The sequence below is a fragment of the Penicillium crustosum genome, assembly GCF_028827405.1.
Source record: "Penicillium crustosum strain IBT 35664 chromosome Unknown utg000001l_segment0_segment0, whole genome shotgun sequence".
Lineage (NCBI taxonomy): Eukaryota > Fungi > Ascomycota > Eurotiomycetes > Eurotiales > Aspergillaceae > Penicillium > Penicillium crustosum.
Genome location: NW_026623122.1, coordinates 5,121,173 through 5,135,807, shown reverse-complemented (window position 1 = coordinate 5,135,807; position 14,635 = coordinate 5,121,173). Strand labels below are relative to the sequence as shown.

General features: G+C 47.4%; 7 protein-coding genes across 7 annotated transcripts; 3 read left to right on the top strand and 4 right to left on the bottom strand.

Annotated features, from left to right (window-relative positions):
• Positions 1 to 114: 114 nt before the first annotated feature.
• On the top strand, positions 115 to 1,236 carry N7487_001919 (proteasome inhibitor PI31 family protein; the record flags this gene model as incomplete). The annotated part of the gene is made up of 2 exons (XM_056869667.1): positions 115 to 298; positions 350 to 1,236. The coding sequence occupies 2 exons, from the start codon at positions 115 to 117 to the stop codon at positions 1,234 to 1,236; spliced, it is 1,071 nt and encodes a 356-aa protein (XP_056734451.1).
• Positions 1,237 to 1,832: 596 nt separating this feature from the next.
• Positions 1,833 to 3,119, top strand: N7487_001918 (serine/threonine-protein phosphatase; the record flags this gene model as incomplete). Its single annotated transcript, XM_056869666.1, has 6 exons — positions 1,833 to 1,994; positions 2,060 to 2,101; positions 2,161 to 2,266; positions 2,333 to 2,866; positions 2,919 to 2,991; positions 3,047 to 3,119. 6 exons carry the CDS (start codon positions 1,833 to 1,835, stop codon positions 3,117 to 3,119), a joined length of 990 nt encoding a protein of 329 aa, XP_056734450.1.
• Positions 3,120 to 4,363: 1,244 nt separating this feature from the next.
• On the bottom strand, positions 4,364 to 5,368 carry N7487_001917 (uncharacterized protein; the record flags this gene model as incomplete). The annotated part of the gene is made up of 2 exons (XM_056869665.1): positions 4,364 to 4,865; positions 4,926 to 5,368. 2 exons carry the CDS (start codon positions 5,366 to 5,368, stop codon positions 4,364 to 4,366), a joined length of 945 nt encoding a protein of 314 aa, XP_056734449.1.
• A 1,346-nt stretch (positions 5,369 to 6,714) lies between these two features.
• Positions 6,715 to 7,674, bottom strand: N7487_001916 (uncharacterized protein; the record flags this gene model as incomplete). The annotated part of the gene is made up of 1 exon (XM_056869664.1): positions 6,715 to 7,674. One exon carries the CDS (start codon positions 7,672 to 7,674, stop codon positions 6,715 to 6,717), a length of 960 nt encoding a protein of 319 aa, XP_056734448.1.
• Positions 7,675 to 9,370: 1,696 nt separating this feature from the next.
• On the top strand, positions 9,371 to 10,336 carry N7487_001915 (uncharacterized protein; the record flags this gene model as incomplete). Its single annotated transcript, XM_056869663.1, has 1 exon — positions 9,371 to 10,336. One exon carries the CDS (start codon positions 9,371 to 9,373, stop codon positions 10,334 to 10,336), a length of 966 nt encoding a protein of 321 aa, XP_056734447.1.
• A 102-nt stretch (positions 10,337 to 10,438) lies between these two features.
• On the bottom strand, positions 10,439 to 12,099 carry N7487_001914 (Zn(II)2Cys6 transcription factor domain-containing protein; the record flags this gene model as incomplete). Its single annotated transcript, XM_056869662.1, has 4 exons — positions 10,439 to 11,200; positions 11,258 to 11,332; positions 11,389 to 11,981; positions 12,036 to 12,099. 4 exons carry the CDS (start codon positions 12,097 to 12,099, stop codon positions 10,439 to 10,441), a joined length of 1,494 nt encoding a protein of 497 aa, XP_056734446.1.
• Positions 12,100 to 12,620: 521 nt separating this feature from the next.
• Positions 12,621 to 14,441, bottom strand: N7487_001913 (putative homogentisate 1,2-dioxygenase; the record flags this gene model as incomplete). The annotated part of the gene is made up of 7 exons (XM_056869661.1): positions 12,621 to 12,883; positions 12,942 to 13,064; positions 13,120 to 13,282; positions 13,336 to 13,938; positions 13,991 to 14,165; positions 14,247 to 14,269; positions 14,322 to 14,441. The coding sequence occupies 7 exons, from the start codon at positions 14,439 to 14,441 to the stop codon at positions 12,621 to 12,623; spliced, it is 1,470 nt and encodes a 489-aa protein (XP_056734445.1).
• Between the last annotated feature and the right edge of the window lie 194 nt (positions 14,442 to 14,635).

The following is a 14,635-nucleotide window of genomic DNA, read 5'->3' as shown; positions in this document are numbered from 1 at the left end:
GTGAGGTCACCTTGGGCATCAGTGAGCCGCATCATCACACCCGCATCTCCTAATATTTGTCAGATTCTCTGCTATCTAATATTGCACGTCTGAAATATACAAAATCTGCCAAAAATGGCTCCAGCGGATGCCCTTCGCCAGGATAATATCCTCGACCTTGCTGTCAGAGCTATCCAACCCGCAGGGGACAGACAGCCGAGTCTCAAAACACCATACGAGGCTGTGGCTTTGATCGGCCATGCATGCATGGTAGCGGTTGATTTCAGACTAGTCGGTCTCGGTGAAGACCACAACTTAGGTATGTCAGGTATCCTCTGATCGCATCGGATATTCCTATTAACTTTTTCAGAAACATCTACAGATACACCTTCCCTCCCCGCAGAATGGAACGCTAACGATACATTTGCCTTTCGGTACGCACATGCGCAGTCTTCGATGCAGTATCTACTCAAAGTGAGTCGGCTGGGAAATAATGCAGTGATATTTGCACTGGCCTTGGGCGATGACCGGACCAGTTCGTTCGACATCCCCCACAAAGATTACATTTCCACCTCCGCGCTCCCTCTATCTTCCTCAGACAACATCACTGCGTCCTTGCGAGATGTGTTTATCTCGCCGGCTCGACTAGGCGATTTGGTCGGTTTGTTCAAAATCAACGTGATCCAGAAACTCGCGCCCGGTTTGTACAAAGAGGGGTATGAAGATCCAAGCCAACCACCCAGAGCATGGCCACAAGAAGAGAGACAACCGGATATTCCCCAGGATGGCTCCCTCCCCGAGCCTGCCCGTCCACGTCCGTTTGATGATCCCCTAGTGGCAGCTCCTCGTCGCTCCAACCCACCAGACTTTGCCCCGCCCGGGTTCGAAGATGAGTTTGAGATCAACCGGCCCCCGCGAGGATATCCAGGAGGACTTGGAGGCAGAGGTCCGTACAACATCGGAGAACGAGATCTTTATCCAGCAGGACTTGGTCCCAATGATCCTTTGCGCGGATCTATGGGCCCTGGCTTTGGTCCAGGTGGCGGGGGTATGCATCCTACCTTTGATGATCCTCTCTTCGGCGGAGGAGGTGGCAATGGTGGATATGACCCCCGTGTGCCTCCCGGTGCAAGATATGATCCCGTAGGACCTGGGGAGCCACCTGTTGGTCGTAATCGAGGACCTTTCGGCAATAATGGACGAGGTGGGGGCGGCTTTGGTGGGTTTGGAGGTGGATTTGGCGGGGATATCATCTAACGAGTGACGAGCAAGTGAGACGGGAACAAAGAAGAAAAAGATTCTTTGTTCTTAAACGACTTTAATTTATTTCAACACTGACAATAATAACAAGAAGCTACAGCCATAGTTATCCCAATGGCCCTTTTTGATTACTTTCCTGCCGTACGTTTTTGATTGCATTGTGTGGAACGTCCTCCTATGCACCTATTTTATTGCCTTGTCGGGGTTCTTACACAAACCAACAATAATCAAGATATAAACCCTGTAGTAGTTCTGTACAAATAGTGTAGTTGATAACTTTGAATTACGTAGGGAGTCCTGGAGAAAGCGGTGTGTGGCTGAAGTGTGGCGCATCTGTTCACCACTCTCAACTTGACCTTCCCGAACTCCCATCTCTTCTCCCTTTCTCGCGTTCCCAAATCCCATCCCCTTATCCCTTGAATCAATCTTGGGAAGTTGCCTTTTAATTGAATTTCCATCTGGAGCGTAATTATTCCACATATTTCCCCAAACCCCACGATACCTGCGCCCATCCACGAATTCCGTTGTTTTCTCACGAGACCGCCCCTCCCCAGCTGGCCCCTCCTTTTCAGCCAGCTGAGCACACCGACGCAATGGATACCAACATGGAAATCGATACTGCACGGTCCCCCGAGCCACACCACCTGTCGCCAACAAGCGACCCGGGGTCCATACCGACTCTGGACGGCTGGATTGAGAGTTTGATGACTTGCAAGCAATTAGCGGAGGAAGATGTGCGACGGCTGTGCGATCGGGTGGGTTCATTATTTTGACAGATTGATATTGAAGAGCTCAAGTTGATCATCTATGTATCTTCCAGGCAAGAGAGGTATTGCAGGAGGAATCCAATGTGCAGCCAGTGGTATGTTTCTCGGTCGGGTTGTTGTTTTGCCCGCCCAGCCCACTGACCTATTCGAACAGAAATGCCCAGTGACAGTCTGCGGTGACATACACGGACAGTTCCACGACTTAATGGAGCTTTTCCGCATTGGTGGCCCTAACCCGGATACAAACTACCTCTTCATGGGTGAGTGGGCGACGGTCGGATCAACGCGTTGTGGGGTAACGTTTTTTAATTTTTTTCTTAATATAGGTGACTACGTCGACCGTGGTTATTACTCAGTTGAGACAGTGACCCTCCTGGTCTCCCTGAAGATCCGTTACCCTCAGCGTATTACCATTCTCCGTGGAAACCACGAGTCCCGACAGATCACACAGGTCTACGGATTCTATGACGAATGTCTCCGCAAATACGGCAATGCCAATGTGTGGAAATACTTCACCGACCTTTTCGACTACCTTCCCCTCACTGCTCTCATCGAAAACCAGATTTTCTGTCTTCATGGTGGACTGAGTCCGTCCATTGACACTCTCGACAACATCCGGTCACTTGATCGCATCCAAGAAGTTCCCCACGAGGGTCCTATGTGTGATTTGCTCTGGAGTGATCCCGATGACCGATGCGGATGGGGAATCTCTCCCCGTGGTGCAGGATACACGTTCGGACAGGACATCTCCGAAGCCTTCAACCACAACAACGGCTTGACTCTTGTGGCACGTGCCCATCAATTGGTGATGGAAGGATATAACTGGTCGCAGGATCGAAACGTGGTCACTATTTTCTCAGGTATGTTTTGCGTCGCAAGACTTGATAGATCAAGGCACTAACCCGACTACAGCACCAAATTACTGTTACCGCTGCGGCAACCAGGCCGCTATTATGGAGATTGACGAGCATTTGAAATACACATTGTGAGCACACCTGTACAGTTCATCACTTATTGGATATCTAACTGACATTATCTAGCCTACAATTCGACCCTTGCCCCCGGGCGGGAGAACCTATGGTATCGAGACGCACACCTGACTATTTCCTTTGATAGATTTCATTTTTGTCCTTCGAGAGGCAATTGGACTGGCGGAGAATGGGGGTTGCAATCGAACAGGGCTCTCGCCTACTTAATTCTGTATGGTTCGATGCCTGGCCACTTGTTGATACCAATCATGAAAATAAAAGACCATTTGCAAGACCCGGTTCCATGAGACGATAGGGATACGCTGGGGGCAGTGTATATTCCGGATTGTTAGTACCTTGGTCTAGTTAATTGAGGTAACAGGGCTCTATCGTTGGTATCGCTAGGACCTCAGACATACGCCTTAAATGGCCCGAATTCAATATTATTTTGCTAATAACTGGCACTAGATGATTAATGGCAGCTTGCAGCTTTATTAGTGTCCGCACTTCCATCGAGATTAGGCGTCTCATCACGGCTAGTAAGGGTCTTCTCATCATTGCTCGATGTCTCCTTGTGGTCTAGTGGTCTAGCTTCTGCCTTGAAAAGTTCATCATTTGAGATTAGACGTTTCCGAAACCACTGATCAGTATCAGCAACGCTGAAGCTCGACGCCAGAAAATGGTCGCCTGAACTTTACCGGAACAAGGTACTGGTTAAACAGGCAAGGGATAATCCAAAGTCTTGCCGATCTAGGGCTGATAGCACAAAAAATGTCCGAGCCCTAGGGGATCTAAGTATATGTGCAATTGATCTTTTCTGTGTCTCGAAAAGTCCTCCGTCGGGCTTCTCTACATCGAGTAGAAGATAAAGTGACAGCATTCTTGCCGAAATATTCCGCACCGCCAGGTCGCTATGATTGAGCTCAAATAACCCATGAAAAACTCCTCCAATCACGAACCTGCTCTACTCTACCTTTTGGGAGAGCTGCGCCAACTCCCTCAACGTGCGGCCCAATGCACGGCCCAACGAACAAATCCATCCGGTCATTCTTGCAGCGATTCGATTTTGTCGAATTAAATCAAGCTATTTATTAAAATCTTGGTCATCTCAATGTCACGTGCGTAGGATATAATTTTGATGTGCACGAGCTTTGATGGAAGGTGTTTCAGGCTACACCTACCTCTACTGCTGTTAAAGGACCGCAGCAGAATATTGCCGTTGGAGGGGACGAATTCAAGGTGCATTTCAGGGCCCTTAGAAACGTACTATACTTGATGTCTAGTGTGACCTCCAGACGGGACTCATTGCAGGAGATAGAAAGCCTACTCTGTACCTCCCTTACATAAAGAACATTATTGAATCTTGAATTTTACATTACCGAATATCTATTACAGGATAATCATAGTCACGCCTAGTGCCACCGCAACTGTCAACCCCCCGATAACCGCACCAAATCCATCCAAGGAAGACGCTCTACCACCGACTCTATACGCAGCGTTCGACGTAGAAGCAGCAGTCCCCATAGCCTCGGAGCTAGCAGTGCCAGTTCCAGCCCCAGTCCCAGTAGATTTGGCACTGGTAGACGTAACCGCAACCCCGACTGCCTCCAAATCGGACAGATGATGCACCATAGTAATCATAGGCACAAACGAGATAGCCGTCAGTACACTCTCGGCTCCAGGAGGAAAGGAGGTGGACGAAGTCGACGTAGTAGCGCTCACAAATGAGTTCACATCGTAGGTATCTGTCTTCGTGATGTCGGAGTACACATGTGTCCAGGTTACCTTCTCCCAACTGTAATCACTATCCACGTAGACCTCACAACCGACGCTGGGCTTGTAGGTTGGGACTTGAGCGATACATTGGCCAAGACCATTTGGCGTCATGGAGCTAGAGATTGAATTAGCTCAAGCCCTAGGTTCGTTGTAATCAAAAGCGATGTCGACTTACCTGGGACAGCAAAGCGCTATCGTCTGACTCGGCTCCAACAAACTCGCCAATAGTGTCACAGGCTCCTCATAAGACGGGATCTTACGCTCTGAGGTGGTCAAGAATCCTGAAGTACTCAGCGACTCACCATCGCGCGCAGCCATGCCAATCGTCTCCCAGCCGGATGGACAGTACAATCCCGGCGAGTAGTATCCAGCAGAAGCGACCCATTTTTTCTCATCGTACCAAGTTGCCGATGTCGTCGTGCCTGGCGGCATACAGTCCCAGTCGCTCGTTGGTGTAGGACAGGCGACTTGGAATTGGACTTGGGTCATATAGTCATCGATTAGGGCTAGGGAGAGTCTGTCCGTCGCAGTACAGCTGGGCGCCGGGGTGAATGTTGTTGTTATGGGGCCATAATTTTCAAAGGTCCAGTATCCGCCGGCGACGGCTGCAGTAGTCATGATGGCGAAAGTTATACAATCCCGACGTTTGTTGAGCTCCTGGTAGGGAAATATTTGATCTCCCAAGAAAGAAGATTCGTGCGGTCAACTCGCATGTTAGTGCAGGGTCCTGTGGTACTTTAGCCACAGACTAAAGTTGGATATTTAAATTACCATCACTAACTAGCACTTCGTAGTGCTCTTCGAAATGATCGAATGAAGCTTAACGTGCTTGGCTTCCAGTTGCTAGCGGGGCGAATTGCCGGTTTGGCCGGCTGGGCAAGCAACCGAGTCCACTTAGATCTTTAGGCTAGGGCTCACTTAAGTTAGTGGTGTCTTACAGGGTCGTATAGAAGGGGGATGTGTGTTATTGCCCCTGACTTTGAGGCTTTTAAGTCTTGGTGGGGTTAAGCGAAGTGTGGACTAGTGATTTTCAAGGCCGCTATAGTTATCCCCCTCACATGTGGGACTTATACATATAGAAATGAAAGGGTATGCGCGACGAATCATCTATTAATTTGCGAAATATCAGAACCATAACCGTGACAAATATACCCAGTAACAATATCCTGGAATCTCGCAGGCTCATTGGGATCGGGATATTCCTAATTGGGAAATGGCATATCCTTTGAGAATGAACTGAGAACTTGACATTCGGATCATCAGCGTGGAAACTAAGAACTGCCCTTCCGAAGAAACTTGGGACTTATATTCCGCGAACTATTTGTCGAAATCCGCCCATCGCATCACTTGATGCCAGAGAAACGGTTGTGTTGTGCTACCACTGCCTTATACTCGATCTCTATGTGAGGAACACCGTGCACGAACAAGTATTCGTAGGAGTGATACGGTTTGAACCTTAAAATACACATCACCCGATAGACAACTAGAGTTTCAGATCTGAGAAAAAGTCGCACCAAGCAACGGCTACGGCTGGCTGTCTGAGAGTTTCTGTCCAGCATATCATTACTGAATAGGGTCTGCCAAGGTTGCCTGTGGGCTGCGCTTGTTAAGACGTATGATCTGATGCGAGTGAACTAATCTACCCGAGTGTCAATAAATACGCCCTTTGCATCTTGTGAATGGTTCTATAGAGCATCTCCCAAATAGAGTTGACAGAATTTAACCAGTGAACGGATACGGGAGCGTAGAGAGATGCTAAATTTCTTACACAAGTTGAAGAAATCTAATGGATAGAAAGGTGGAAGAGTAAGACAAGTCACTCTAAACTCGTACTAGTAGCAGCACGATTATTGTTAATATTAATATACATAGAATATCGCTCTATCCGCGACTGTTATAACGCATAAACACAGCCTATGCGCTTGAATAATGTACAGCTTGAAATGCAATGATCTTCTCTCCGGTTATTTTGTTTCTTCACCCAGCTTCTGGGACAAAATACTCCCGCTACTCTCGATATCCCGTTCGCCATGAGCTTGAAGAGGAAGATGACCTCCATTCTCATCTCGTCTGTAGTGGCGTACTTTTGAGCTTCCATTCGGAACCCAGAATCGTTGGTCAACACGACCGACGAAGAAGATAGCCACGACCGAAATATCAATAGCGAAATTAAAGATATAGAAGCAGGCCTTGCTGTGATACCAAGCTGGGTCGGTGATAGGACGAGGCGGCATCCAAGAGGTACCGGCACGGAATGATGCGCCCAGGCAAAGCAAAGAGCCGGCAAGCCCGACGATGAAGACTTTGGCGACCCAGCTACCAGAACCAACCTGTTGGATTTGCTTTCTGTTCGGAGATAGGAGGATAGATAGGAGAAGAGGAAGCGGTAGGAACGAGACGATGGCGAAGTAGGTCTGGCCGTAAAGCTGGATATCGCGATCGATGCGAAGGGTATTCGGGTTGAGAGTATACGAACTCTGAATAACACAAGTGATGACCATAATAATAGTCACGACAACCAGAGCATACAATGCTTTGAACGCCAAGGATAGTGATCGGGACCATCCGACGACTGGGTAGACAGCTCGGAACATACGCTGCACGTATAGCAAGTTCAAGACGAAAAGCAGTAACACACCCGCTGCAACGAAGATCTGTGCTGCAATGGCGATTCTAGCGTTGGTCGGGTGACAGGCCCAGGCGATGCGCATGATATTTGCGACAATACGCGACATGCAGAATCCAAATGTTGCGCCCGATGGAATGAATTTGTGGCCTTTTGCGGAGTTGCGGCGAAGCAGAGTCATATGGCAGGCGCCACCGGTGATGAAAAGGGCGAGGAAGACAGCACATATTGGGACATCGAGGGGGATTGTTGGTCGACCTCCCACTGAGGCTATTTTGGACATATAGGGTCCTGCCATCTTCTAGGGAGGGGGGGTTAGAGTTGGCTGTAGGGCTGAAGGTTGGAGAACGAACTTTGATGTGTCAAGATATATTTCCTTGCTTGGATTCAGAATGTAAAGAATGTGATTCTGTGAAATATTATTTGTCTTATTTTTGGACTGAGCCTGGGCTTGGAGTATGTAGTTCACACAATATGCGAAGTACAGATCCGCCCAAGTCTTATACTTTAGTTCACCCCCCTAGCTTCTACATTTTTCTTTGAAAAAAAAATTATACCTCGCGGATCGGCCTCCACTTGGCCACGACAAATCTACAATTTTCCTGGTTTCAGCCATATTTAACGATTTCCGTTGGAGATGTCGGTGTTAGGGGCCCTCGCTCCCGGGTCGGTCGGACACCGAAACGCCGACCACCGACCTGATGGATATGACATTGAAGGTTATAGGTTTAAAGCCCTCGAAGACATTACCTCATATTAGGCCCTGAGATGATGCGGATTATACAGCCGAGTATTTTTGGGAGACCTTTTTTTTTTTAGCAATTTCCATGTTGAAGTCAATACATGCATGCACATGTGGACCTTGGAATGCTTCATACCGGGCAGTTCCTAATAACCTTGAATAGACTTCGCCAGGCGTCTATGGAGTCATCACTGTGGATGTATAGGAACATTCACCAGGATTCAGCGGCAAAATATCAAACATTAAGATGCTAAAATTTCATCTGAGTGGATATGTGCCTACAAATGCTTAACACAAGTCGTATATCCCGAGCTAGGGAGACAAGGCAGGAGATAAGAGTTTACTGAACTTAGAAGAAAAAGCAATGCTAGCTAACTAACCTTCTGTTGTACAAGAATAAGCTTAGTTTATAATGGAGGTGATCGCCGTGTAATCTGTACAGTTTATAATATATGACCAGATCGCACTTAAAATATTCCATCAGAGACCATGATATTCATATGGGACACGAACAGAAACAGAAAATATGAAAACGAAACTGGACACCAAGCAATCGTAACACGAGGGTTGTTCCAGGCCTGAAGATGAAGTCGAAGGTCGGAGAATCAGAGACTGACCTTTTGAGGCTGAAGAAGCTAAACCAAATCGAGCGCAATCCGCGAGATGTGGGTCCCGGAGAAGTGGAGATTGGAAGTTATAGATCTTCCTCGCGAGATGCACCAAAAGAGGGAATTGGCTTAAGTGTCAAGCATTTCTTTTCATTTTAGTACTAACATATATAAGAAAGCATGAACACCTTCTTTTACCATAACTTCGAGCTCCAAAAACACAATCCTTTGTCATGGCGCAACGTCAATCCCATTCATCTCCTCCGCCGTATGTAGTTTCGTCGCCTAGTTTACACTACGACGACGTTGTTTCAAACAATACACACGGATGGACATACCGCGAGCCAAATTACGCCACCTCATCCCGACCTATTCATCACCCACACCAACAACCTGAATATTGGCCCCCCTCAGCATACCGAGGTTCCGATGATACATATCAGCAACCATGGGTTCAATATCCAAATACAGAACAATCAGCACCACCCTTGTACCCGGATCAGAATAAAAACCACTTTGTTCAACAGCAACCCGTTGCACGGGGCGCAAAACTATGCGTGATACCTCGTAAGTACACTCTCATCAAACGCCAATAGCCATATTGACCCCAAGCAGAGATTACCAAAGTTTTCGGCGGCGCCAATATGAGTCCCTTCGCCAGAGCCCGGGCTAGAGAACTTGAAGCCCAAACCGGACTGACCCAAGAAGACCTCCTCTGTTTCATCGATGGCCTCAACGAAGCGTTTTTAGCCAACCCCGCTCTGCAAGCGACCAACAAAATCGCTATGCTTGTTGGCTTTGTCCCGCTAGCAACAGCCCAGATAGTCGGGAGTGGACTGCAGGTTGCCACAAGCTTAGGCAGTGCGGGTGTCTCGGCTGTACGGACCAAGCAGTATTTGAAGAAGGCCAATGAGGTCATTTTCAATCCAAAGGGACTCTTGGTCAGAGTTGTCAAAACTGATAAGATGCTTTCGCTAGTTGGAGTGCGAGACTCAAGGGTCTTTTCAGCAGAGCAATATCGGGCACTTGTTGGTCGGGATGAGAGTCAAAGTCAGAGCCCCCTCGTAACCAGAATGGCGGCTCTGGGTGATCGCGTGATGTCTCTAAGCTTCGATGAATTGGCAGCTCCTATCGATGAGGACAACTGGATGAAGAAATGGGGAGCTTACTCTGCGCAAAAGGCAGAGAAAAAGCAACTTGAAAAATTGGAAAAAGAGGAGAGGCGGTATAAGAAAGCAGGCGAGAAAGAGAAGAAAGACAAGAAAAGCCGACGGAATGAGCGCAAGGTGGAAAACGCAGTCGCCGACTTAAAAGACGACATAGAGGATATCAAGGAAAGAATGCAGTGCCTGAATCCAAGACAGCCAGATGAAAGTAAAACTGGGCGGGAATTGCTGCGAAAGCTGAGGTCGTTGGAGAGGAAGTTGGCCGAGCTGGAGGAAGACAGGGAAGACACCTTGTCCCAAAAAAGCGACAAAAGAGAGAAAATACAAGCCAAGAGAGACCAAAAGGAAGCGAAAAAGGTCAATAAGCTTCACTGGATAGTGATCCTGCCAGCGGACACAAGCACAGGTGACGAGGAGCACGACTTGGATTCAGATGATAGATGAATGCATGGTACTTCATACAATAATTAGATGCCCTACATCGCGGATAGATCAGTTGACACATGAATTCAATATAAAATAAAAGTTCATCGTAGGGGTCCGTTCTCAAATCCCACCACGCACATCAGTGGGTTTCCTCAGCATATTCTCCGACCTCCCAACCTCAAATCCATGTGAGTCGGCGAGATCTGCGATGACCCTTTCCAACCAACACCGGGCCTCGGTAGATTTCTGATCTAGATGTAGATAGGCAACGTTCAAAGGGAATAAAAGCATGAATGCACCAGTACTCCTCAAACAGTGTAAATGATAATCGACCATCCGACATATCTCAATTGCTATATCATTTCTGTCCCCCTGCATGGGGAGGAGTGGGCCACTGAGGCCCTCAAGGTGAACGCTATCCAGATCAGCGCCTGCGATCTGGAGAGCTCGTATGAGAATGAGAAGTATTGCATTATAAACGGTGAGCTCGACCGCGCGGTGAGGATCTTGGAACCAGATGACAGATTTGAATGGACTCGGAGGTAGAGATATTGGGCCAGAAGAAATGTATTCGATGGGTGTGGTGATAAATGTCGAGTTCGGGAATTGCGATTCCCAATTCCAGCGCCAGGAGTACAGGACTTCAAGGGTTGAGAGTACTCTTGGGATAAACACAGATGTGAACTCTTCTTTGCGGGGGTCATCAGGATGCCACAAGACTGCCTCGCTTTGGTCTTGCAGTATGCCAGGGATGTCGCACATAATGTCTTGCAGCAAGTCTGTGGGTGTTTTTGAACCAAGACCTCGCTCAGCCCACGGTATGGTTTTCCAGGCAGGATCTTCAAGGAAGCATCGTTTCCGTTCTATAATATATCCAATAGCCTATGGTTTACTTAGTACTTTGAAGGATTGAGATTAAAGAGGGGTCCCTGTGCTCACAATACATGATCTGAGAGTCGGCATAATAGCGAATGTAATGCCAGATTGATGTCGATAGGGCCCCCTTAACAACATCTAATCGGACATCAGCATCCTAAATCATGACTAGATGACAAGTTTCCAAGACTCACCAGTCTAGCCAATCCTTGATAATGAGAAAGCCAAGCTCTGGGATGGGTAAGGGTGATCAACTCATAGATAGCCAGGCAAATGATAGCCACGAGGACATCGTCGCCCATTGCCTGATCTTGGCAATGTAGTTTGGTCTGCAATGTTCGAAGAGCATGGGCATAGAAGGATACACCTTTCCGCATCACCTGGTGTTGCTTGTTGACCTTGGCAAAATACACCATGGCTAAAGCACGGACCGAGGCCGTTGAGAGCTCGGTTTCGTTGTCTTGGCGTAGGAGTATCGAGGTCCATGCTGGCGTCTCATGTGGAGATGCTGGATCGTCATTCCAGTTAAAGACACGGTTGAAAAGGTAAGTAATCACAATGTCATTCTCGCTCCATGGTGGGTTAACGCTCAATAGGAAATTGATATTTGGTCCTGGTGCCTCTAATCCTGTCTCAGAAGAGTCTGAGCAGCTTGATGGCAAGGCTAACCTCCGCGCAGCCCTTTTTCTCAGGCGACTTGTCTCGTCAATAAACTGGGCAAACTCCACATAACCCTCACATTCAAAGCCACCTTTTTGACACCGATGACAGAGCGGCTTTTCTTCGTCTAAAGTGGGGTTAGTCAGAAATGTGGACAAATTAGTTGCAAGTCAATCCATACCGCATTTAACTCTGCGACGTCGGCAGGTGCGACACCCTTTGCTTCGGCCTCCAACGCCGACCATAATCCATAGTTTTGAGGGAAATGAGCCCTGAAGGTCAGACTTGAGATGCAGAATTATAGTGGGGGCTGATTAGAGGGGCCAATCAAATATTTCTTAGCGGGGCTGGTCGAACGCAGTTGTGTAGATGTTAACCTCGAGGCAATTCTTCTATTTCTTTTGCAAAATATTGTATTACATGATCTTTGGTCGATAGATGGTGGTTGTAGTTCCTAGCTGTGGTACAACCTTCCACTGCATACCCAATCTTCCCCTCGCATACGCTGTGCTCTCATTCAACTCCGAACTACAGGTATTTGTAGTTACTCAAGAAAGAAGTCTAACTGGGAAAGGTCTCTAATCCAGACAATAGAACAATAACCGTCGGAATGATTTTTTATGCACCCCTAGACTACTGGATCTCCACAATAACACAATTGCCTGTGTAATTCAGTCTAGTTAGTTGATTGGTTTTATCCAGTTCAATTTCCAGTAACCTATTCAAATGTCACAATGAAGTTGATATCTGCTCATGTAAAAGGCGCCTAGGAAAAAGAGTGATTCTTCGCCTTTTTAGCCAAAATCTCATCAATCTCCTTGGCGTGCTTTGAGAAATTGTCCACTAAGTTATCCCACATCTTAGGCTCATGCTCATGCTTCTTTTTACTGTTCCATGCATAATCAGTAATTGTAAAGGGACGGCACGACTCGAACATGAATGCAATCGACGCCTTGGATATCTGCATCGCTGGGGGCGCATTATCAGTAGCTTCCTTGAACTCTTCGTAGGCAACGCCATGGGGAACCACTAGAGAAAGTATCAGCATTGATTAATATTTGATAGGAAAATTCTAGGATCATCATACTGCCGCATTCAAATGACACACTCCCTGGCTTGAATTCGTCTGACCGACCACCATAGCCGCCGTAGATTAGACCCATTAGTTCGGATGCGGCATTGCGGTGGTAATAGGGAGGTCGATATGTGTCTTTTTTTTATCATTATTAGCAACGTTTATGAATCAATAGATTAACCAGACATACGTGAGGCAACATCCCATCGAGGGGAGAAAGTGAGGAAATCAGCCAGAGGTGCGTTGAGATCGCGGGATTTGGCCGTGAGAACACAGAAGATAGACGGGTCAATATGGTCCACAGAGATGGATCCGACGTTAACGAACTTGGTTAAGTCATATTTATAGGGGACCTAAACAACATTAGTTGGTTGAGGGTTCAATCATCAGAATGAATAGAACTCACATAGTTTCCATGCCAAGCTACAACATCGTATGGGCTATGGCTCTGAGTACTCTTAAAGAACTTGCCCCCGAGCTTGTAAATGATTTCCCACGGTTCTTGAATCACCTCATACTGAGCAACAGGACTCAAAAAGTCCCTCTCATTTGCAAGACCATTCGCACCAAGGGGTCCCAACTCAGGGAGCTCAAATTGCGTACCCCAGACCTCGAGGATATACCCACGCGAGGGGCCATCTGGAAGATTGACGCTAAAGCGGATACCGCGCTGGATAATAACAATCTCACCTGGCTGCACAAAGATGGGACCGAATTCAGTTTGAATATCGAGCGCTCCTTGCTGAGGAACAATGAGAAATTCACCGTCGGAGTTAACAAATGCCTTCTTCTTCATGTCTGTATTTGCAACATAGACATGTGTGGCCAAACCTTCGCGTAGTGTGGGATCACCAGAGCCAGCAATTGTCTTCAATCCTGAAACGAGGTCGACTTCTTCGCTTTCGGGGATATCAAAGGGGTGCCATGCCAGCTGGGTAGGGGATACGTGGATGCGCGGGTTTAATGGTAGGAAGTTTGCCTCGGTGTCTTTGTTATCTGGGAGCTCTGTCTGCAATTGACGTCAGTACTGACATGCAGAACGAAGGGCAAGAGAGACTTACGAATCCTTGGTGAGCGACAGCGGGGCGGACACGGTATAGCCACGCCTTTTTATTGCAGTGTCGTGGGGCAACAAAAGCAGTGGCTGTCATCTGTTCCGCGTAAAGGCCAAACCTCACATTGCGAGGACTGTTTTGGCCGTGAGGAATAGTTCCCGGAATTGATTCGGACGTGAAACTGTTCAAGGGTTCTTAAATCAGGATTTCAAGTCATCACAATAATCAACCTTCGAGGTGTAGGTTATGCAAGGATACGTACGCATTGCCAAAGCCAGATAGATACTGTAGAATAGTCAGTGAGTGACTTAGTAGATATCATGATGGAGCAACATACCTCATAAGGGTCATTACGCCTTGTGTTGAAGGAAGGGATAGTTCCATCCTTTTGGGTCTCAGCCCAGTGGAATATCTTCTGATACTCCTCGGGGTCCGACAAGGAACCAGTAGAAGGCATAGTGATGGAAATGGCTAGAAAACAAAATATAAACAGACTAGAAAAGTAGTGATTGTTTGATTATCTTCTAGGTAACACGGGGTTGCAACACCTCTATATATGTAGTTCAGTGTAGATGATCGATCAGACTTGTGGGGTCAACGAGTCAAAAAAAAAAAGGGTAACGATAGCAATAACACAATCGAAGACCCCAG